The following is a 25497-nucleotide window of genomic DNA, read 5'->3' on the forward strand; positions in this document are numbered from 1 at the left end:
ACAACATCCTGAAGCAGAACGCCTCGCAGGAAACTCTGTCACAGTTGACGACCGGCGGAGGAGGCGGAGCCAGCAACACCTCGACGACGGCAGCGGCGGCGGCAGTGGTGGCAGCAGCGGCCGCAGCTGCAGCGGCAACGGCGGCAGCCGCAGCCTCAGCCAGTGCACCCTCGGCACCGGTCCCGGCCAGCAAAGGGCCCACCAGTGCGGCGACCAATCCCAGCTCGAACGGTTCCGTTTCCTAGACGTTCCGCCTAGACGCGCCCTCACAACACTACTCGCTACTACTACTACTAGCTGCTTTTTATGATAGTACTAGGAAAGACGACAACTCGCTACGGGGTGAGAGCGCACGGAGGGTGCGGTTGACTGTAGGAAACCCGGAAGTCGACGCTGGCCACAACCGAACCGAGGACCCGGCGAACGACGAGAAAAGACAGGGCCGCACGCCGAGTCGTACACCCCCGACCACACCACGAAATGCACCTTGAAGAAGCGCTGGACGACGATCTCGAGGAAGTCCCAGCAATCACTTAGCAAACCAATATAAAACAAATGGAAATTAACAGTATCTAATCAAGCAGAAGAAACAGAACAAAACAGCAAAGTTAATCGTAATTTGCTAGCACACTGAGAGGTAAGACACTTCGTTCATTCTCAAATTCCTAATAAGCTAGAGTTTTATTTTAGAAATCAGAGTCAAAGATGAGCAAATTTAGGAACAGACCGCGTAATAAGCGACGCCAAAAATGTGTGGAAAAACCGCACCAATGCTTGGAAAAAGCAGGTAGATATTTTGTTTGGATTAAGGGAGACCGCAAATTCGTGGCAATTGTATGAAATACATTGGAAGCTCCTCGAACCGAACCCCCAACGCTACTATTCCTATTACTTAATGAAGAATGGCAATTTGTTTTGCCCCAGCAGATCTGAAACATAAAAAATGTGATTTTGCACCAAGAAATACAGATTTAACACATTTTTCATTGATGTAACTTTTATGTGACCAAAACAAGTCGTGTAAAAGTTCTATCAACTGTTGTGTAACATATGCGTCGATTGGTTTGTTGGTTGGAAGAAAATAACCTTCACTGGATTCCCAAAAGCAGGGAATGGAATATGGGCAGCTCACTGCAAATTTCCTCAAAGAAACACAAATTGTTGCGGAACTAGTTTCGGCAACGTTTATACAACCGTGTGCCCTTTTTGTTTACTTTCGTTTACAATACCTAAAGCATGAAGACGCCTGGGTATGCGTCATGCCCAATTGGGAATTGTTTTTGGAGCCTGTAGTGTTTCAATGATATTCCGGTTTCAAGTTCATGTTGAATAAACATATATACGACTAAGCTTGTTATATGTATGTTTATTTAATATGTTGAAACTTAGACGAAAAACATTCTGATGTTACCATATTTTTTTCAAACAATTGGCACAAGACCAATTGAATCGCAGCATTAAACGTTGCGACAACTTCGATGCAACTAAATTCAGTTACATAGACGTTGCCGCAACTTTTCTACAACAAATGTGCAAAACCACTCGATTCGATTAGTTTTCCTTCCCCAAACACTAATACACACAGATGCAATGCAAAAACCACGAATTAATGGAAGGGAAAGGCGAACAAGCTTAGTTAGGCAAAGGAAGAAGAAACAAAGAAGAAAGCAACCCAAAATGTGATTCTATTGTACATATACATATAAATGATAGTAGTCTACATAAGAGAAGAAGAGACACGAATTATCCGCGGAATGGATGGGTGTGACAGTGCGTACGTAATACTGGTATGCTAAATTGAAACAAATACACACTAATTAGAACGCGCAAGTTGGTTTCCGAATCAGACAGACAGAGGTTAGTCGAAGTTTTCTCGAACATTTTTGTTTTACCCTTTTTCTTCCCCACTACTCGTGGAGGTCAGAATTTCCTGGGGTCCTTGTGCGAGCGAGCGAGCGCGACTTCAGCGGCGTGAATCCATCGGCGTGCCTGGGGATGCGTAAGCAAAGCAAGTTGTAAATATTCTCCGAATCCATTGTGTGTGATTACAAGGATCCCCTCTAGTTTTGAGACCCCTCCGCGAGGATTGCTTGCAGCGTATGATGGAACAAATCTTGAGATGCCAACGAAAATAGTCCACAATATGTATGATGATAGAATAACACAATTGGTCCACTCGTTAACGATAACTATGCCGGGTCTATCTCTTTCGGGTCCCTGAAGCAGGTTGGGGTCCAAGACCCCCTCAATGCAGAACCGAAAGGTGATAAGCGTGGCAGTTTCGTCAATCCGGACAGAAAAACCAGCAAAAGTACAGAGAGAACCGATGGAAACAATCAGGGAAAGCTAATAGTTGTTTGAATTTGAATCTGATGGAACTGATGAGCAGACATTAGGAACCAATAATAAAAAGGGACAGAGGTCCCAAGACAGAAGTAGGATGCAAATCAGTAGCATGAATGCTGTGAATAGTTTGTAAGACACAATAACAGTGCGTTACTTTTTTATACTGAGTAAGAGCGATCGAGAAAGAGAGAGAGTGTTTGTATTCGTCGTAAAACCGTAAGAGAGAAAAAGAAAGGAACTGTTGATTTAGGCTGTTAAGGAACAACTTGTTTATCTTTGGTAGGATTTTTGTTCAATTTCCTAGTTGAAAACGCAATTATTTAGTCAGTCCTATTTATTATTTTGTATATTGGTTAACCAAAAAATGTGAAGCAAAGCATAGTGCACCTGCGGAGAGAATGAATGAGCGAGAGCTAGCAAGAGAGTTGGAATGGAGACCAGGATTTTTGGGAGAGAAAAACATAAACAGCAATGAATTTTGAAAGGGAGAAGCGTTGATTTCGCAAAACGAAGAAAAATCAATAAATAGTTAAGACTATCAAGAGCATTATTCGATAATGAGAAACTGCAAAAATGAGCGAAAAAAAATTCGTGTAAGTGAATGATACGAAGCAAACAAGATGTTAATAATATAGTCATTATGAAATATGATAAATTGAAAATACTGCAAACGCTTATTTTGAAAGAACATCCTTACCCTTGGTTGGTTTAACCCTTTCCTTCCCACGACTTTGAACGACTATATCTATGTCAAGAAAGCGTTGCTTGAACAAAAGTTATTGCAAATTGATTTAATTTTTCGAAATCAACGAAAAAAATTTTAGTTGTAAATCAATAGTATTTTGATTGTTTATCAATAGTTCCACTATTGAAACAAGTAGTTGGGAGTTGGGTTTGTCTAATGGGATTACAATCATATTCATCTGATTTCGTTTGTCTCGAGTTCGTCGAAAATCGATGGTGCTCTAGAGCAACCATGGGAAGTAGAGGGTTAACTTTGTTGATATGCCTAGTTCGTCTTGAGTTCATCCTAATCTCGTACGCAACTCGTTTAATTTGGAAACTTTCATAAAAGTTAATGATTAGCCTCCGGTCATTGGTCAGCAAGGAACCGAGGTAGAAGAATTTTCCCGCCGTAAGGTCGTGTCGTATGTCGCTTTGAAGTAGATGAACAGGTGATGCTTTGGAACTTGGTATTCCCGGCATTCCTAAAGGAGTTGTCGTAGAGTGAAGGTCTGGTCCTACCGACCGTCGATGAAACCGGCTTGATAACTTCCCAGATAATCAGAGATAGCTCTTTTTATGCGCCATTGTGGGCGATCATTGAAAGTTCTCACCCTCAACTCGTTGCTTTTCTTGTGAATGGGATAGATTTTCCGTTCCTTACACTCCTCCGGCAGCTGCTCGGTTTTCCAGATCCTGACGATCAATTAGTGTTGATAAGTGGTAAACTTCTGTCCATGCTGCAGCATTACCGCTCACACCGCGTCCTTTTCCTCCAAAATCGTTATGGACTCCTCGTCGAACCATTCGTTCCGTCGACTCCTGTCCAGTGTCCACGTACCCGAGTGCTCTTAGTTTTTGTCTTAGCTGCATCGTGTATGGGTGATTTTCTGTATTCTAGCACAGTAACTGTGGAGGTGGCGAAATTGATTGTTTTTGTTCGTAAGCTTGTGACAGCTGAACTTTCCAATAGTCGGTCTAAATTTCTCCTCCTGGGATCATGTGTCGTGGCTTGAGCAGCGGCCGTACTTGTTTACGACGGAAAGTTCTGTATGATGCCGTAGCTTTGGTAGATAGACTGACCTGTGGCCGTTTTTTTATTCTTCTAAACCATGGGAGATAATCTGCTCAAGAGATATCTGAACAGAGAGTAAAAGCCAGGACTACTCTTTCTTCGCCTCCTAAACGACATTATCATGGTCGTCAAACCCTTCATCTTTCTGGAACCACCAAGAAGGCCAAGGCTTCATAGAGGGCCTAGTGCACATCGCACCATCAAGGTTACCTGTGTAGCAACGAGCATCGATGACTTGTTTTGAGGAGTCCACCAAGGATAACATGCTGTGGTAGCGCTTAGCCAGTTTCTTTAGCGGTCCTTACCGCTCCCTTTATTCCTCGGAAAGCAGTTAGGGTCGACATCGACACCACGCTTGCTTCCAACTATTCAGCAAGTATTAAGAATTGTTGCACCGTGCACAGCAATTTGACCTTTCCGCAAGTAAGGCCTTATCAGCCAGCACACAGAACGACGTGCCCACATGAGGCCTTCATCCGACCTTGCCGGGGACCCCTCTAACTGCGGCTCAGACCCAACCCAGTAGACCGACGCCACGACAGCAACTTTACCAGATATTCTCCCTGCAGCTACTTAATCGTTGTAAGGATCAATTTCGACCACAGGGCACCGGTATGACCTAAGTAGCCGACTCCGAAACCTTGGACCACATTTTGTATAGCTTCTGAACCAGCCATTCTCCGAGTCCACGCGCCACCTCCTCTATTAGCTCCAAGACGATGTGGGTGGTAGCCGTTGAAATGGCATTCCAGCCAAACTCGTAATTACACATCCTCTGGACAAGATTTTCCGGAGTTGCGGTCACGCATAGTGCGAAAACACGGGCACACAAACACGTGTTCTGCTGATTCTTGTAAACCAGCACAAACCGGACATTCGGGAGAACCCGCATAACCGAAATGTGGATACTGTCGGAAGCAAGCATGACGCGAAAGGACCTGATTTAGGTAGAATGTTACTTCCCCATGGCGCCGGTTAACCCAACTATCTACCCTCGGGATCAACCTGCAGGTCCGCATTTATTTGATGGAACTGTTCCACGCACGCTGCCATTTGATCTGAAGGCCAATCTGGCAGTCCTGCGTATGCCTCTTGTGCCGCTCATTTCGACGCACTCTGTCCTCCTGCTCCTCGATAAGGATACCGATAGGCACTATACCAGTGATGACGCAGAGTACATCGTGTGACATGGTACGGTACGCGCTCGCAACCATCAGGCACATTAGCCTATAAGTACTTTCCAGCTTTCCACGGTAGCATTTGCTACTTAGCGCCATGCCCGAAGCCGAACCGACATACCTTAGTACAGCCTTTCTCAAATTTCTTTACCGACGCTTGTATTTCTAATGGGATTGGTGGGTCGCGACCCATAGTTTGAGAAAGGCGGCCTTAGTATGGACGAGGTGACACTAGCCAGAAGCTTGCGCTTGCTGGCATACACCGCAGAGCTACTAGACATTATCCGGGAAGTGCTACTATAGCTGTGGAGGCTCTTTTGCAGGCGTTATCATCGTGGCTACCAAAGGTAAGCTTATCGTCGATCATCACCCCAAGTGTTTGGTCGGAGCTCTTCGAAGGGATAATGCAATCACCAACACTGATCACCGCTTGCTTCGGTTTTTCACAACCACCACCTCAGTTTTGTGGTGAGCCAATTCCATTTTCCTGGATCTCATCCACTCCTTCACAACCGCGATCGAGTGGGCGTAGTCAATTGCACTTCTTTGATCGATTCATCGTAGACCTCCAGCGTAATGTAGTCAACAAAGCCGACGATCTTCACCTCATCGTACATAACATTCCATAACACCGGACCCAAGATGGAACCTCGCGAGTTAAAATTTTCCCCCGTTGACATAATCTGCTGGAGATGACAGTTTTTACCTCATAGACTATACTATCAGTATACTGTCGTGAATTGCATATATGTCTCATATGCATAGGAAATCCAGTAAACATGAGCTAATATGTGATTCACGGCAGCTTAGTTTGCATGACAATTACGCAAACCAACGTCTGCACGTTTTGAGCAAAGCATACGAAGCGAATGGTCACAGCTTTGCTCGTGTTACTTTATAGCAGTGTGTTTAGTTTGTATCGTTCAGCAAGAATGGTATGCATAACTAAAGGCGCATTTAATCGCAATGGGCTGAAGCAAAATGGGGTGTTAAAAATCATAGCAATAATCGAACAGAAAAACTAAACGCAAAACGTTGTTGGTTTCTAATGAAAATACATTTACATTTACATGTATTGTAAACAGCAATATGCAATTGTAATGAACCAAATGAAGGTAGGTATATATCGTCGGTTTCCTGCAATAGCGGCACAACTCAAAAAATGTGAATTTTCAGAATGAGCGTTTGAAAATTGGCAAACTTGAAGCACTTCCTACAAGTTCACTTATTTCTCTCATTATTCGACAAAAGTATGTAAACGAATTTTGATTGTTGTATCATAGAAAGGGGCTGAAGGACTATCTGTTTCATGATTTTTGGATTATTATTTTTCATCGACTATTGAAAAAGTTCGATTTTTGCGTGACATAATTTGTGTTTCCCCCCTATGTGTTAGATGTTCATCTAATCCCATCCGAAGGAGGTTTGGATTGTGAAAAGAAGATAACCATATGCGATTGTGGAATCGAGTACAGTTCTTGGCCTACTGACGACGGAGATAGTCGAGTGACTCCGTAGCTTGAAGGAATAGAAGCGCCCGTCTAGCGAATTGGGAGTCGTGAGTTCGAGTCTCACCGGAGTACGTGGATTTCTTTTTATAATTTCAAATCTCAATTTGTTCATCGAGCACATGTTCTGTTGTGTACATGGATGTCAAAGCATTTTCAACAGTGTATAGATAGTTTAAAATTCTGAGAATCCCAATACAATTGATTTGGTTTAACTTTATTATAGAGATTTTCAGCCCTTGGCTGGTTCGTCTCTTTTCTGGTGTCTGGTGGACCAGAAGGGCTCACCGAAGGAAAATTACAGAGGTACAAAGAATTTTAACAGAGTTTTGGAATTGTTTTTTAACTGTTAGTTGCTGTCAAAGTTGTTTTGGCCCGAGGGCCTCACTTTTATCGGTTGCCATGACTATGTGTCCGTGGCGGGGGGTTCTCGTCTTCCTCGCGTCCGACTGGGTTGGTCGTAGATATGCGCTGGTTGGGTACCTGGGTCGGTTGGTTGGTTGGTGTTGGTTATGTGGGTGCCCGTGGCGGGGGCCCTTTCCTTTTTTTGATCGACCGGCTTGGTCGCGATGGCGTGGTGGTTGGGCCGCTTGGGGTGGGCCTTACCACTCGGGTCCCGGAAGGTCCGGGGGGTCCGAAGTACCCACGGCCGGGGGTGGTTTCGTCGGGTGGGTAATAAATAATAAATAAATAAATAAATAAATAAAACTCAGAGGTTTTCGTCTGAGAGGGTCCCTAGCCCTGGAGACCTTGGGCGATGGTGTTGGTTATGTGGGTGTCCGAGCCGGTACCGTATTACACTAAATAGCTAATCAGCAACTGTGGTAGTTGTATGCTTGGCGTTCAATATCGGAAATCTCAAAAACATATTGTCGAAAAAACGCCGTTTCTCCAGAATGACTTGGCGGATCTTAGTGAAATGTTGATGGTGACTTCACAACGCCTATATCTCCGTTGTACACCTCGAAATTTTTCGATTTTCCAAAATTTTAAATCAATGCTCCTCCCCCCTTTCAGCAGATGGAGGGTCAAAACTTTATGATATGCTAGTCGGGAGCTAGCAGTACCCGAGCAGGAGAAAATAGCTGAAAAATAACTAACTGAGGTATGGAAAACCGAATACCTACAACCTGAATGAGGTATTAAGTAGCCCTGCATAAGAGGTAAAATACCTAAAATAATAACTGGTGTGTTTTCTGTGCATAACGCGTGAATAATGACATCGGGTATGGCAATACCTAAATAATAACCGGAGATTTTTCCATACAAATGGCGATTTTTCCATAATTGAATAATACCTCAATCAGTCCTCAACATCAAATCAATAACTAGTTGAGGTATTGTGCCAATACCTACAAAATACCAAAATAAGTTATTTTCAAAACCTGGACAACCGACCAATACCTTGTCTTGGTATGATACCTGACTTTGGTATGCTCCAGTTATGTGGCAGTTATTCATTCCTGCTCGGGTTAAGGTAAAATTTAGAGCTGGGTAATAGTAGTTTACGCAACAAGGTGCAGAATGACGATTTTTACAGCACGAGTCGTACATTTATCCAACGAGGCTTGCCGAGTTGGATAATTACGACGAGTGCTGGAAAAATCGAGTTCTGCACCGAGTTGCGTACAACGTTTTTTTGCAATTTCATAAATTACCCTTGAGGATAGTTTTCAACAAAACTTTTCCATCAAACTGCACACTGATGTTCATAGTCAATGTTTAAGAAAATCTGATCTCAATAGGTTATACTGTGCAGTTGTCACAATTTTTCAAAACTGCGTCCAGAAAGCATCATGAAGATGACCAAAACTGAAAACAGTGCTGTAATGGTTCATTACGCAACGCAAATCAGTGCTGTAATGAACCATTACAGCACTGTTAATTTGGTGAGGGAAAGTAGGCCTTTTCCTGTCAGCTTTGCGTGAGGTAAAACAGCCTATTACGATGAGAAATTGCAAACAATAAATTTTCGGACCGTGTTATTGAATTTAATTGCTTCGCCTTTACTTTGCCCAGCGTATGTATATCTTTTTTACAGGCTTTGGATCACTTTACGATTTTCGACAATCAGGTATCAGTAGGTCGGCTCCCTCCAGAGGCACGTTCTCCTCCATTTGGAAAATTTGTGCCATCGCCATGAACACGAGCCTATTCATCATTTACCCGACGGAGAAGGGAAGGGAAAAGAATAGGACAGGGGAAAGGACAGGTAAGGGAATAGGATCGTCATACACGCATAAGCGTACCACAATGGGTTCAAACAGCGCCCTGAGAAGGGCACTGTGATAACGCATAAGGCGTAAAGAGAGCCTATAGCTCTTTACCACAGCGGGTCAAGAACAACAGAACGTCCTGAAGATTCAGGTTTCCGAAGTAAGATTCATTTAATAAGTGTTTTCCGAGTACTCGGAAAGGCAATTGCACAAAAACTGGACAGTTACATATTAAATGATACGAAGTTCCATAATCGGATTCACAGCTATCACAGTCAAATGAATCAGCTTGCTGAATATTCGCCATGTAATAACTGAGTCGGCAGTGGCCAGTCAATGCTTTGACCAGCATGCTGCAATTCTGCTTTGACAGACTTGTTAGATACTTTGCCACTCCTAGAGATGGCTCAGTACAATACAATTTTGTTTAATTACATGACTCCAAACTATTCCAGTATTGTTTGTGCTGAGTGACAGCCCAGGTGTCAGCTTTACTCAACACATGGATACCGGAATAGCTGGCTCAGGGCAAATAAAGTCATGTGATGCTCCAGAGTGAGCTAACTCATCAGCCAATTCAATTCCAGCGATGGAAGAATAGCCAGGTACCCATACAAGGTGAACAGCGTTTGCTGAATTCAGCTCATCGATTTGAGTTCGACAAGCGATAACTATCTTCGACCTGGAGTTGGCCGAAGCAAGTGCTTTAATAGCAGCCTGGCTATCTGAACAGAAGTATATTACTTTGCCCATTACGTGCTGCTGAAGTGCTGATTGCACTCCGCACATAAGAGCAAAGATTTCGACCTGAAAAACGGTGCAGTGTCTACCAAGTGAGTAAAACTGATACAGCCTTAGCTCACAAGAATAAACACCATCACCTGCTCGACCTTCGAGAAGGGAGCCATCAATGTAGCATACGACGCCGTCTGAAATACCTCTCTCCAGATAACCAGATGTCCACTCTTCCCGGGAAGGGAATTTCGTGGAAAATGTCCTATATGGAAAATTACAAGCAATAGTAAGATCACTTGGAGCAAGGACAACTTTGTCCCAATTCACCAAAAGTGGAAACAACGAGGTGTGTGTTGAACTGCGGTTCACAGGAGTTTCCTCTAGTAAACCGAGTACCCATAGGCGGTAAGTGCAAGAAAGTGCTTCTTGTTTCAGATGAATGTGTAGTGGGGCAACGTCAAAGAGAACTTCGAGCGCTGCCGTATAGGAGTTGAAGAGAACGCTCCAGATACCGCCATTAAGGCAAAACTGGAAGCATTTCCTCACTTTTTGGTTTTTGATTTTTTATTAAATAACGAAGCAGTATTTTCAAAATCGGGTTTCGTACGCATGTAGAGTATGGATCAAGGTATCTTCTGATTTTTTTGTGGTAGTGGTTTTTCGTTTTTGTAGAAACCATTTTTGAACAAAATTGCAAAAATGGAAAACATTTTCCACCTCAAAAAAAATTAGAAGATACCTTGATCCATACTCTACATGCGTACGAAAATTGATTTTGAAAATAGGGTCTTGTACCATTTGGGCAGGTGTACCTATTTTGGGCACTTGCCGTTATAACTAAGTCAACTTCAAACCGATTGATTTGAGATTTTGTATAGAGTTAGATACTGTACGTGCCTAACTCTATACAAATATTCAAATCAATCCGTTTGAAATTGATTTAGTTATAGCGGCGAGTGCCCAATATAGGTACACCTGCCCAAATGGTACAAGACCCTATTGCTTCGTTATTTAATGAAAAATCAAAAACCAAAAAAATGAGGAAATGCTTCCAGTTTCGCCTTAAGTACATCCTTTGGAGATGGCCTAACTTTGATTGGACCGTTCTCACTTCGCCCTTTTGCCACCAAACAAGACATCCATAGGCCAATATTGGACGAACAACAGTTGTGTAAATCCATTTGATATACTTGGGTTTTAACCCCCAAGTTATTCCAAAGGTTCGCCGGCATTTCCCGAAGGCCATACAAGCTTTCTCGATTCTGAACTCAACATGAGGTGTCCAGGAAAGCTTGGAATCAAGAATGACTCCAACGTACTTTACTTGTTCAGTCACATTAATTTCAGAATCAAAGAGACGTAAAGGTCGAATACCATTACGGTTTCGCTTTTCCGTGAAAAAAACAATAGGGTATCGCGCCACTTGGGTGGTGGCTTCTATATTCGTCTGTTTTCCACTATAACTCAGTCAAATTTGAACTAATTGACTTGAAATGTTGTACACGGGTAGATACTATACCTATCTCATCACATTCCAAAAGTTGTGTCCATTGGTTCAAATTTGACTGAGTTATAGTGGAAAACAGATGAATATAGAAGCCACCGCCCAAGTGGCGCGATTCCCTACATGTTTTATTCGGATTTACTGAAAGGCCATATAGGCGACACCAATCCTCAACTACCTGAAAAGCGTTTTGCATCAGGTCGAAAAGGGTGCTGATGCACATACCGACTAACAATGTTAGGTAGTCGTCGGCAAAATCATAAGTAGGAAAACCGCTATTATTGAGTTGCCTCAATAGCGTATCTGCTACGAGATTCCACAAAAGTGGTGATAAGACTCCCCCTTGGGGGCATCCACAAACACTCAATTTCCTTATCGCCGCTTGACGCAATGTCGCGAAGAGATGTCGGTTTTTGAGCATTTGGTGGATCCAATTGGAAATCATTGGAGATATACCATGACCCCGTGCGGCTTCCAATATGGCATCGAAAGGCACGTTGTCAAAGGCACCCTCGATATCTAAGAAAACACCCAAGCAGGATTGCTTTTCAGCGAATGCCTTCTCGATATCGTAAACAACTTTGTGTAAAAGAGTCACAGTGGACTTTCCAGATTGGTAAGCATGTTGGTTCACATGAAGAGGCACGTTGGCCAGATGAACATCACGGATGTGATGATCGACTATGCGTTCTAAGCATTTCCGAAGAAAAGAGTTCAAACTGATAGGTCTGAAGCTCTTTGCTTCTTCATACGACGCACGACCCACTTTTGGAATAAACTTTACAGTATCCTGCCAGGATTTGGGAATATACCCTGTAGCAAAACTGCAAACAAGTAGTTGTTTCAAAACATGCTTGAAATGATGAAATCCCTTCTGAAGTAAAATAGGATAAATCCCATCTGCCCCAGGTGATTTGAAAGGAGCAAAGCTATTTAGTGCCCATTCAATCGATTCTAAAGTTATGATACTCCGAGCCGAAGCTAAAGAATCATAACTACAAGAAAAGACATTAGGTTCATCCGAAGATGTAATATCCACACATCCGGGGAAGTGTGTACTGAATAAACATTCCAAAACTTCCTCATCAGATCTTTAACAGCGTCGCAACGCTAGGCTTAAAAATGTCGAAGCTAATGGCACTGCTGCCAATAAATTAATTAAATTTATTTCATACCTTAGATGCATTTATCCATTGTTTTAATGTACACATATCGTAGTAAATGTTTAGTTTTGGTCGTAAAAAATATTTGACACTTCTAGTACCGGTCCTAGTGCTGCTAGGACGTGAAAAACTAGATGTTAGTCACACGAACAGCCGCGTCATTGACATTCTGTGGTTATATTTCTAATGAATCAAGTGTGACCCATTTTTTGTAAAACACATCATAAGACATGCCTCCATAATAACTCAGTTTTGAAAATTTTAGCAATAATTCAAAGCCGTCCGTTGCGTATTAACTTGCAATAGATGTTTAACTGTCATTCTGTGCTAAAATCGGATCTAGTTTTGTGTTTTCCTTAAAGTTACAGGCAAATAAAGAAAAATGGATCAAGTCTATCCAGTCTCCTTTACTAATTTCAAGTTCGTTAGGCATCCCCTTAGACTTGATAGAATTGAACCAGAATTTTAGTGGATATGGGTGACAAAACAAATTCATTTCCCCGAGTGTAAATGCTTAAGTTTAAGTTTTTTTCATATGAAGTGGAACCATCCTTACAGTCATCAGTTCTTAAGGGTATGGTCATGCATGCCATTGTCAGTCTACAATACTTTATTAGGCATTAGAACTTAATACTAGTAAAACTATTTCCTTACACTACTACGAACACTGATTCAATCTAAAAGTCCGTTTCTGGACTCATCGGCCGTCCAGTTCTATTCGTGGTCGTCGCTCTCGATGGATTTCCAAAACCCCCTGGGCTACTAGCAACACTGGACTGTAGCAAATCCAGAGGTCGCAGTCCGCTGGCTGCTCCGTAAGTCGCCGGATTCATGCCCGAATAGTCCCGAAGGTTCGACAGTGGTCCGTTCGATTTGTGCAACTGGGTGTCCTCGGAGTCCTCCGTATCGTCATCATCCGTCCTGTCCGGTTGAAGACTGCTGGCAGATCGGAAGTCGAGCTGATCGTCGATGTCGCTGGACGCCGTTCGGGTTGGCAATTGTCGGATGACTTGGGCGTAAGCGTTGGGAGATGATGGACCGGCTATGGGCGAAACGGATCGATGGTTTCTGGGGTAATCTTCCTGGCTGTCCTGTATAGATCGGATGATGGGCGAATCTTGTGCCGGGATGGTAGAGGCTTGCATTATGCTGTTGGATTGCGCCGTTGGGTCTGTGTCGGGTTGCTCTTGAAGAAGACTGAACGGTTGAGCTTCCGTTTCGGGGGAAGTGGTCTGACGGGAACTAATTCTCGCCTGTTGCGTCATTAGTCGCATCTCGATGGGGCTGCAAGTATGGAAATTAGTATATTTCAAGTAAATTAGCATTCAATTTGCTTGGGGATTTACCTGTAGGCGTCGTCGAGATCGTTCCCGTAGAGTGGAAGATCTCGAACGAAATAGAATACCAGAATCTCAAACAGTACACCAATTGCAATTAAAACTAAGGTTAGAATATTTAAGGTTGTACCGAAGAATGGATTCTCATGGATGAAACATCTTCGCTGATCGGTTGACCAAAACTGACAGGCATGTACTGTAAGATGAGAAATAAATTAGAACGTTTCCTAAAGCTTGAATATATTGTTGAACCCTGGTATTTATGAGATAATTACTTACAAGCAATAGCCTGATAGGCAGCTGTCCCCGGTAGATAAGCGACAAGTCCGACCAGGGTCATCTCCACAGAAAGCGCCAGTGCCTTATCCTGTGGTAGCACCGTGCGAATCGAGATAATCAATTTCCCGATCAACGCAGATGCCAACAAAGCCGAAACGACGACACTGAGCACCTGGAAAATGATCCAATACTTCTGACAATCGGCCATTCCGCACGCTCCCACTGTGGCGATTCCGCCCTCGGCCAGTACCAGTTCCGTGTCGATTCCACAGGTGCAATCCGTGTAGACCGTGACGTCGTTGATTTCGGTCCTATTCTGGCATCCCGCGTGACACGGCGAGAAGTAGGTAAACACGCTGTCCTGTGGGCATACCGGCGAAAACGGAACGTTTTCCGAGCAAATGCAGTTCGAAGCACAGAACGGCTTAGTCAGCCTACCCCGGTAGGCACCGGCAATCCGTTCGTTTTCGCACGAGAGGAATATGAATGCTGTAATTGATTGATGGAAACAAGGTTGTTAGTTATGGATTGCAAATTGGTTTTAACAATTAAAGCTCATACCGACAAACAGGCCGACGGCGACTAGACCTACAAAGATGTTCCAGCCAGCGATTTTTCTGTGCAGGATGAAAGAATAGATCAATCAATTCTAATTTGTTTTCAATAAGTGTAGAGGAATTATGGATCAGCACTTCAATTGATGTTAATCTGATGGATAATGTAGGGTCTGGTACCATTTGGGCAGGAGCACCTATTTTGGCCACTTGCTGCTGTAGCTCAGTCAGTTTTCAGCCAATTGACTTGAGTTTTGGAATACGATAAGAAACGCACAGTTTCTAGCCATGTACAAAATTTCATATCAATTGGTTTGAAATTGACTGAGATATAGCAGCAAGTGCCCAAAATAGGTGCTCCTGCCCAAATGGTCCCAGACCCTATATAACATGAAACAAATATCTGAATTCAGATCAAATTGAAAACTATATTTTGGAATGAAAATGTCTCCGAGGATTTACCATGGACTTCCTTTATGTATTGCTTCAAAAATTTTCCTTACGAGTCGCTTCATAAATTCTTCAAGGGGTTTAAAGCACTTGATATAGCGTGGCTAGTCGTTGTGCTGTATTCCCGAGTAGAAGGGAATAACAACAGCATAAGGAGCTGTGTTATTCGGGTAAAATAACTGAATAATAGAATCGTTTATTTTTAAGTTATTAACATAATATAAGGACTGTTCAATTTATAAAACGGACAACTTTACAAGGCTATAAAAAGAAGACGAGAAGTTCAAATTTAACCACCCTTGCTTCGTTGTTCAGTACATCATCTTTCATTATAGTAATCATTTTTGAATCGAATAAAAATAGTTTTATTTTATAGAAAATCGGCCAGGTGTTAAATGAGGTGGATTTTTCGATTGCTGAAAATTGAAAATATATGTAAACTTACTGTTTACATATGGTATATCGTTTTTTATACCAGAAAAGTATGTGTCATGCTGCAGCAGCATGAGTAATAAACATGCTGGCAAAATTTAAACTCAATTGAAAAATTAAGTGTTGAGATATTAACCCTTATGTGGCCGACAGGATACCCGGGTACCCAGCGCCCATTTGAAAAGCATGGTGTAGAAAAAAGCTAAAAATTTTGTCGGACACATAACGGTTAAAGTCTCCAGTGAGATTCGATTTTTTGAATAAAATTCAATTGTAAAGCCAAAAGGGCATGAAAATATTAAATAAACAATTTTTTATGCATCCAGTCGAAAGTGGGAATAATGTGGTTTTAAATGCAGAAAACTGCTTCTTAATAGCATTGCTGGTTTGGTTACTGTGCGTCATTACAGACACAGTAATCAAAACAGTTTCGTACTTTGAAGGTTCTTCCAAATAACAATGTCACCTAATGCAAATTTTGCATAACAATGGTGTTGGAAATAAATACTTTACATCCGATTATTATTAAATAAGGTGTACAATAACATAGCACCAACTTTGTTGAAAATATATAATTACAAATTTTGCTAGAGTCGAAAATCTGCATCAATGGTGTAAAAAGTATGAAATTTTTGAATATGACCATCTTTATGGATTAAATTTTTGATGAAAAATGCAATTAAAAGTAAATTTTTCTTCTGTATTTAGAGAGCAATATTCTACTACTCTAGAAAAAATTTTAGCCGAATCCGTGATGCTATTGCAACACAGGACTTAAGTAAACATTTTTTAATAATTTCTATGAAAACAAGGTAACTAACTATATCAAGCAGGAAACTGCTTGGTGCATTATTACTGATCAACTATTGAGCTTTACCTTTAGTAGAATAATATAAGCTTCCAATTCATTAAAAGCCTCATAAAAATGTGCATGTTATGTACGTGGAATTTATGTCGAATTTTGAGAAATGGGTTTTTATTGATGTATTACGAAAACCGCTTCAGTTACACAATAAAGAACACTTTGCTTAATGTTACATTTTTCCTACAATTGAGAATAGCTATAGAAAGTTATGCAAAAAACTGATAATGATATTATTGAAAAATAAAAAAGATATAGCACAAGCAAGTTGTCCGTTTTATAAATTGAACAGTCCTTATTATGTTATAAACTTGTCTGTCATAAGCGGCAAAATAACAAATATCATAACAAAAAAAAATGTTCTTGGAAAACCATTTTAATAACTTGTTTTGTTAGTTTCAATAACAACTTAATAACAGTGAATTTGGAAAATATTTCAATAACACATTTTGATATTAATTTGTTGTTGATAATAATCGGAACGCAAAATTTGTTATGATATCAAAATCGTAACTAAGTAAATTATGATACTTATTATATAAAATTATTCACTTTGTCTCAGAAACCCACAAATAACATGAATAACAATACTTTAAATGAACCAAAATACTATATTCAGTTTTTAATTCATGCTAAGAAAATGTAAAAGAAAATCTTCCAGAAATTTCTCCAAGAGTTCTTCCACGAAATCATTCACAGATTTTCAAAGACTCCTCTAGAAATTCCTGTAGAATTATGATCAGAATCTCTTTAAGGATTTCTTCAGAATTTCCCGTGATTATTTATCACGAATTTCATCTTGAGATTTATCTGAAAATTTCTTTGAGAATTTCATCAGGGGTTTTTTTCCGTAGAATTCTCCTGGAGTTTTTCAAAAGATTTTGCCAAGAATTCTAACAATTGCTCAGAAGAATTACTTTTGGAATTACTAGGAAGACTTCTCCAGGGTATCCAAGGGTTCCTCCAGAACTTAGAAATGTTTTCCCGAATATTATTTAAGAAATTTTCAGAGGTTTTGTTCGGAAATTTCCTTTCTAACTGAACACAAAAATAATCAAAACAAAAGGACAGATCATTATTATCGAATTGTCGATTTGATTTCAAAACTTGTACCTGTTGTGCTAGTGTTGATAAGTTGATCAATAGTACAACAATAACAAAACTTGTACTTCTACAAAACATGTTGTTGAAATGTATTTGAGTGAATTTATATCAATATCTTGATTATAACAAAATGAGTTTGTCCAACAAAATTTGTTATGGAAAAGCTATGCCTTGATAATAAAATAATAACAAAACAAGATATAAAAACAGGTTATGTGATTTCGTAGTTATTAATTTGATATTTTCCTCTGCTCGGGTTTGCCGAACGATCGTTCTCTACGAATAGTGTAGGTTTGTACCACTATCTGCTCGGTTGCCTTTTGTTGCAATTCTGCGGTGTTGAAGTAAGTGAACATAGAATTTTCAACTTTATTTCGACGGTCTCCGAAGAATACTTCCCAAATCAAATTATCAAGTTACAGATTTTTTATCAGAAAATCTGCTATGTGTTCCTCCAGAATAGTCACAATGAATTCTTTTACGAAATCTGGCATGAATTGCTTCACCAATTCCTCCATGATTTTCAAAAATCATTTCAGAGATTGTTTGAAAAATTCGCCCAGGGATCACTTCAGAAATTTCTCTGGATATTTCTTCAGAATTTTTTCTAGGCATTCGTTTGGCTAATCTACTAGATTTCCATGAATTTCTTCAGGATTTTTTCTAAAATAAATTTTGGAAATTTGTCTGACTACTCGGCCAATAATTCCCTCACAGGCGGTGGACGCGTCGTGGATCGAGTAGATTCCGAATTTTTCGCTTCCCGTCGGCGCTAGTTCCCAATACACTTTTAGTTGATAATAAATATTTTCTTTTTTTTTGCATTTACACAAAAGAGTGAAAAGTGTTAGTTCGGGCTCGCCGGTCGAAAAAATCCGGGCGCCGACAAGTGAGTCGCGTTCAGTGTATTTCTGTGTGGAATAGACTAAATATTTCTGCTCCCTAGTGGAGGGGAGACGCGCGATAGAATTTTTTTTTTGGATAGTTTTTGCGTCGAAAAGTGGTCGGTTGTTAACGGCGGTTTGTGTATATTGATCCATTGTCAAATCATATCACCAACCATAGGTTACTCCCGGACTGACAATTGTGCTCATTCTGCGAATGGAGTGACGTGAGAAAAGTCGGAGTCGTATATCGAGATGAGGAATCCACTCTCGAATGAAGTGACTCGCCGTGTAAATCAAATGGAGAGTCACCTCATTCGAATCGAGATTTCTCACCTCGATATACGACTCCGACTTTTCTCACGTCACTCCATTCGCAGAATGAGCACAAATGTACCTTACCCTACTAACAAAAAATTCCTTCCTGAGACAAACGTGGAGATGCAGCGATTCGCGGTCTTTTTAACAACGTTTGTCTTACTAACATTCCCTCCCATCTTCGATGACCGTAAGGACGTGGCCGGCGCCGTTATTGACCCTATTCAAGTTAAGAGCTCTCGAACTGTGTACATTGAGAATAGTAAGCTAGTCCTAAGCCCTATTCATTGGTTCCTTGTGCAATTTCGATTGCTCTGGTCAATCACGGAGTAGCAACTACGAATTGTGCGGTCATCTATAGCATGAGCATGAGATGCTACTCGGCCAATAATTCCCTCACGAATTCCTAAAAAAATCCATGGATTCATTCAGAATTTTTTTCAGGGCTTTGTTTAGAAATTCTCCTATTCTACAAATTCCACAAAGAATTCTTTCAAAGCATCTTGCATGATTTACTTCTAAATTTCTCCATTTCTTCCAACAAAAAACATCCATGAATTTGAGCAGAAATTTCTTCAAAGATTCTTTCAAAAATTCGTTTAGAGATTCCTTTACAAATTTATTTCATTTTCATTTTCATTTTCATTTTGCAGCATTTGGTGGGGCAATGAGAGCGCAAGTCAGTCCAAAGCCGATGATTAGGAGGGGTAATGGCTGAATAGTCTTTGCTGACCACATAAACGCCATGGGATAGGAAAAGGGTATTTTGGTGTGGGATTAGGGTGTTGGTACATACTTGACAATATCAATGCTATTCAGATGCAAAATAATTTTAAGGCTCAATAGTGAATCGCATACCTTCCAAAACCAAAAAACAATAATTCACAAAATACCAAGCAAGTCATAGAAAGAAAAAGCGCCCGATTGTTTATTTTGTCAATTATAACAAACGGACACTTCTACCCTCTCCGACTCGCCAGTCACCCCGGAAAAAATGTCCCTTCAGTTCTGGAAAATATATTATTCCCAATTAAGCCTTTAATCGAATTGTCCGCGTGGTCTTGTAGTACCCCTGCTAGGTAAGAATCAGTCATTGCCATACATATTAAATGCTAGACATGACCCCATGGATAGCATTTTCATATGTAAAAGCTTTGCTGATGTGGCTTTCCTATTAGGCAATTCTCTCATCTCATGTTTGTCTTCAAAACCTTATCAAGCTTAGAAAATTGAAGTTGATAAACAATACATTACAAGGTTCGAATTCCCATAGAATGAGATCATTCATTCGCACTACAACACCATAGGAGATAATACCACATTGGCTGATTACAGTACAAATGTGAAAAATCTCCCTTTTCCCCCTATCCGCAACCCGGGGACGCGCCCTGTTGGATTTCGAAAGCCTCGGAGAATATTACAAACCTTCAATGGCATTCCCATAAACTAACCCACATTGCCCATTCAGGGGTCTGACTGGGCCAATTACCCTCCCTCAGTTTGTAATATTCTCTCCAACTTGGAATTATATTTTCCCGGCACATAAATGACTTCGACAAATGTTCGATATACTATGCAGCGTCATGATCAGTATAACTATATCAGATGACTTGAAGATCTGATTCTTACAGAATTGTTTGCCATTGATTATACATTCAGCTATTCCAATCATTGCTGCAAAGGCCATCGACCACATGCCTGAAATCAAAGCTTCCTGGAAGATATAATCCAAGCCCAGGGAGATTCCTTTACAAATTTATTTAGACATTTATTCAATAAAACTTTCAGCGATGCCTTCAGAAACTAGTCCAGATTTTTCAAAAGTTCCTTCATTTTTTTTTTACTGTGGTTACTTTGGAAATGCTTCCAAGGATTCCATCAGAAATTCCCACAGCAACTGTCAATTTCTCCAGAAATTCCACTAGGGATTCCTCCAGTTTCACAAAGAGTTGTGTAAGAAAGTTTGTATAAGTTTTTGCTGAAATTTCTCGAGGGATTTCTTTAGAAAATCCTTCAGAGGTCTACCCTATTTTTCGGGAACTTTCTAGATTTTTATTTTCCGAAAAATCCTCCGGAAATTGCTTTAACTTTTCTTTCAAACGATTTTCCAAGGAATTATTCAAAAACTTTTTCCAGGCTTTGCTTTAGAAATTGATCTAGAGATTTTTGAAAAGCTGAATCTTTTTAGGATTTCTAAAAAATCCTCCTCTTTTTTTTTTTTTAATATTCCCTAGGGGTTCCTTCACATTCAAGGGATTCCTTCAGAAAATCTTCCATGGCTTTAATTATAAATTCGATTAATATTTTTTTGCAGAAATATCCCCAGATTTTTCCCCAGAAATTTTCTTCTAGGATTACATTGACAAAACTTCCAGTCCATCCTAGGGTTCTTTAAGAAAAATCTCACAGGGATTCTTGAAGTAATTCTTTCAGGAACTCATTTGGAAACTCCTCGAAGCTTTACTTTAAAAAATCATCCAGGAAATGCTGAAGAAATTCAGTCAGAAATTCATTCACAAAATCTTATAGGGATTCCTTTAGACTTTGTTTTGTCCTCCAGAATTTCCAGAAAGTCTTGCAAGAATAGCTTCCAAAATGTTGCATGGATTACTTTAAAAAATACTTCAAGAATTCCCTTCATAAAATCTGGCATAGATTATTCTAGAAATTCATCTACGATTTTCTTCAGGTTTTGTTTCCATAGAGATTTCTCTAGAAATTTTGCAAAGCTCGCATCTAGGAAACCTTCTATGATCTTTCTCAAAAATACTCCAAAGATTTCCACTGAAAATGATTCACGGATACATTAAAAATCAGAAATTTAGAACTCAAAATTTTCTCAGAAGTTTCCTAAAGAACTTTTTTCAAGGATTGCTTTGGAAATTATACAAGAGATTGTTAAGAAAATTCCCAAGATTTCTTCACATTCCTTTAGATATTCCTTCAAGACATTTTTTATTCCAGATCCAAGGATTTCTCAGTAAAGTATTAGAAAATTCTCCAGGGATTCCTTCAGAAGTTTTCCTATATATTCTTTCAGAGATTCTTATAAGGAAGGACTCTTACGGAAAGGCTGGAAGATATTATTGCTGAGATTCCTGTAGAAATTCAAACAGAGATTTTTCAGAAATTTCTCCAGAGTTTAGCTCCAAGCGTACACTGTGGAATTACTCTATGGATTCCTTCCGGAATTAATTAAAAAAATTGTTTAAGATTTTTATAAGGGGATTTCTCCATTTTTTCCTCCAAGCGTACGTTTTGGAATTAGAGATTCCTTCCGAAATTAATAAAAAAAATGCTTAAGATTTTTACAAGGGGATTTGTCCAGGATTTTTTTTTCCAAAAATATCTCAAAAGGTTTTGTTAGGTATTTCATCAGGGATTTCCAGGTGTTTCTTCATGTACTCGTCCTGGAATTTCTTGAGAAGTTCCATCTATGGATTCTTAAAATATTCTTGTTTTTTTCAGAAATTCATTTAGAATTCTCTTCAGATTTTATCGGAAATATCTTTAAAGACTTGTTGAAAGTCTCTCAAATAAAGATAAATCAATCAAAATTTAAAGACTTGGGGTCTCCAGATAGCCTAGTGGTTAAGGTTATGGAACACCAATCCGGAGACGGCGGGTTCGATTCCCGTGCCGGTCGGTAAAATTTTCTCGACTCCCTGGGCATAATGTATCATTGTACTTGCCACACAATGTACAAATTCATGCAATGGCAGGCAAAGAAAAGCTCTTCAATTAATAACTGTGGAAGTGCTCATAGAACACTAAGTTGAAGAGTGGCAGGCCAAGTTCCAATGTGAACGTAGAGTCATAAAGCAGAAGAAGAAGATCTTTAAAGACTTCAATGTTCCTAGAATTACTTCAGAAATTTCAGCAGGGATTTCCTTAGAAGTTGTTCCAGCAGTTCCTTCAGGAATTGCTCAAGAGGTACCTTCAGAGATTCCTCCAGGAATTCATCCATGGAAATGTACCTGTGAAGGGGCGCTGAAATCGGGGAGCTGGAAATAATTGTGATAACACATCATGTCAGTAATCTGCCGAAGCATTACAATGATCTTTTTTGGGAATTTGCTAAAAATTTAGGAATTCAATCAGCTGAGTACTCACCAAGATAGTATAAGGCATCTACCAAAACTAACAGGAATATGTTACAGCTTTCGGTGAGGAAGTTATAAGAGTTCTTGAAAGAAATTTGTTAGAAAGCGACGAGGGAAAGTCTGGCGAATGGGCAGTAGGCTGCGGTTTATTTTTCAAAAGTTGTTAAAACCTGGAATTCGTAAGCTCTTCTGGATTCAAATGACTTAAATAGAGAAACCTCTGAGATTGAGACAAAAATATTGAGATTACTTCTTTTTAGAAAAAAAAACTTTAGAGCCCTATAACTTTTTAACCGTTTGACCAATTTTTTTTTTTATTTTCCACAGAACATAGCAAAATAAAACAAAAACACAGTATCATTGTGGGGATTTTTTTTTATTACCGTACGGGTTTGGGCCGAAGGGTCTCAGATTTTCATGAAACTTTTTCTACAGGCAGAGCTCATGAATATATGAACAAAAAAACTGAAAAAAATTCAGGGTCGCCTGTTTTTCCGGAAAACTCAGGTGGAAATTGTTTGTTTTCCGCTAACACTTATGCTGACTTACTTTGAAAAATCATAACTCGAAAACGAAGCATCGTAGATACAAAGCTTTTTTTGGAAAATGAAAGCAAAATGGCCATAATTCAGTAAAGAAAAAAAAAAGTGCATTCCAAAAATTTCTGCCATCAAAGCTTATAAAATCACCTAATATATTTTTTTTTAATTTTTCGCGAAATCTGGCATAGTTTTTCCGGCTTTTCTTTATGAATTTTGTCAACGGTGATAAATTTTGTGTAAAACTTGTATCAGTTCATTTTTTTTTTGGATTCCGTAGAAAATTTGCTTCCATTTTCTAAAAAAACTTTGTTTCTACTCTACGATTCTTCGTTCTTGAGTTATGATTTTTCAAAGAAAAGGCTTATATGGCACATTTGGAATTTTTTCAACAAAATTGGCCATAACTCAAAAATGGAAAATAAAAGTGCATTCCAAAAATTTCAGCGATTAAAGCTTATAAAACAATTTTCTCAATTTTTTTTTTGAAAATTTTTCTTTACAAGTTTTCTCAACTGTGGAAAATTCTGTAAAAAAATTTTTCCTGTTCATTTTTTTTTGGATTTCTGAGAAAATTTGCTTTCATTTTCTAAAAAAAACTTTGTATCTACGATGCTTCGTTCTTAAGTTATGATTTTTCAAAGTAAGTAGTGTCAGGGGAAAACAAACAATTTCCACCTGAGCTTGAAATACTCGTACAAGCTGATCTCTTGTTTCTTGAGATGAAATTATACGTCTATTTTTGATAAACTAATATTTTCTAGTTATTTAAAAATTACAATCATTTTTCTCTACCATAAAACGCCCCAAAATAGGCAATTTCCAGTAATTTCTTATGGAACATCGACCGCCTTGAGAACGGACCACCATAATTGTGCTGGTCCTGATTTGACCCCAAAAAGTGCATAGGATAAAATAGCCGAAGTAAAGAAAGTTTTATTCTAGAAGATGTTTAGCTTATAAGAGAAAAATTGAGAGTCTTTTATGGTCCGTCCCGAAAGGGTTGTTCAATCCATTTATCGCGATGCTGTTCTCCGATGGGTCACGAAACGTATGCCTGATTAGGGAACCTATGTTGTAGATTATTAGTTTAAGCATCCCTATTTTAAGAACGCATTTCAGCTTTTATCACTCATTAGTACTCAAACTGGCTATGCGCGAAATAATAACATTTGCACATTCTAACAATTCTTGGGTACCTCACGGTTAAATTATTGCGTTTCGCCGCGTCACACAAGCATGGTGTGTACTGCCGATATAGAGCCAATTCATTCTCATCTACTCGTGACACGTGACTCCGCCGCACCAACGCAGATACAACAAGTGATAAATTCCTTATGGAGTTATCAACCATTCCCGGTAACAGCTACTTATTGTACACATAACAATACGAAAATTAAATAATAAAAGCTGTCTACGGTCGCATTCGGTGCGCGGCATTGTGACAAAAGTGACAAACGAAGAGATGTTGTGGTTTTCAATTGCAGCTCGGTTTAGCGAATGTCGCCACAACACCCACCCCTTTGCTCCCACAACAAGATCGAGACAACTCGATCTCGAATTACCAGCACTTCTCGCAGCAGCATTATCGGCGCTGCGAGCGTAGTCACTTCCCCAAATCCAGAAACAGGTATGTAGGTACATGCGTCGCATTTCGTTTGCAAATGCAAACGTATGCGGCTTCAGGCGCATCTATCAATTTGCAACTCGCGCCATCCGTGTACACTGATGTCTCGATTTTGTAGTCATCTTTTTGTTGAACGAATGATTGTTCTTCAAAAAGATTCGACCTGGAATTCTTCTAAAGATTTTCGAGGTATTCCTCCAGGGATTCCTCCAAGGATTCCTCCAGGGATTCCTCCAGGGATTCCTCCAGGGATTCCTCTAGGGATTCCTCCAGGGATTCCTCCAGGGATTCCTCCAGGGATTCCTCCAGGGATTCCTCCAGGGATTCCTCCAGGGATTCCTCCAGGGATTCCTCCAGGGATTCCTCCAGGGATTCCTCCAGGGATTCCTCCAGGGATTCCTCCAGGGATTCCTCCAGGGATTCCTCCAGGGATTCCTCCAGGGATTCCTCCAGGGATTCCTCCAGGGATTCCTCCAGGGATTCCTCCAGGGATTCCTCCAGGGATTCCTCCAGGGATTCCTCCAGGGATTCCTCCAGGGATTCCTCCAGGGATTCCTCCA

General features: G+C 40.1%; 2 protein-coding genes across 2 annotated transcripts in view; one reads left to right on the top strand and one right to left on the bottom strand.

Moving 5' to 3' along the window:
- LOC134283940 (protein bunched, class 1/class 3/D/E isoforms-like) lies at positions 1–3008 on the top strand (the record flags this gene model as incomplete). The annotated part of the gene is given in 1 exon segment (XM_062851433.1): positions 1–3008. A coding segment is annotated over 1 exon segment (245 nt), but the record flags the coding sequence as incomplete, so codon positions are not given.
- A 10032-nt stretch (positions 3009–13040) lies between these two features.
- Positions 13041–25497, bottom strand: part of LOC109622883 (solute carrier organic anion transporter family member 1C1) — a 41051-nt gene continuing 28594 nt past the window's right edge. Inside the window, exons 5-8 of the mRNA XM_020077336.3 lie at positions 14626–14681; positions 14065–14553; positions 13795–13981; positions 13041–13732 (exon numbers count right to left, since the gene is read on the bottom strand). Coding sequence (XP_019932895.3) covers positions 13126–13732; positions 13795–13981; positions 14065–14553; positions 14626–14681 — 1339 coding nt within the window. The 3' untranslated portion in view covers positions 13041–13125. The remainder of the gene's footprint in view (positions 13733–13794; positions 13982–14064; positions 14554–14625; positions 14682–25497) is intronic.

Source organism: Aedes albopictus, chromosome 2 (genome assembly GCF_035046485.1).
Source record: "Aedes albopictus strain Foshan chromosome 2, AalbF5, whole genome shotgun sequence".
NCBI lineage: Eukaryota > Metazoa > Arthropoda > Insecta > Diptera > Culicidae > Aedes > Aedes albopictus.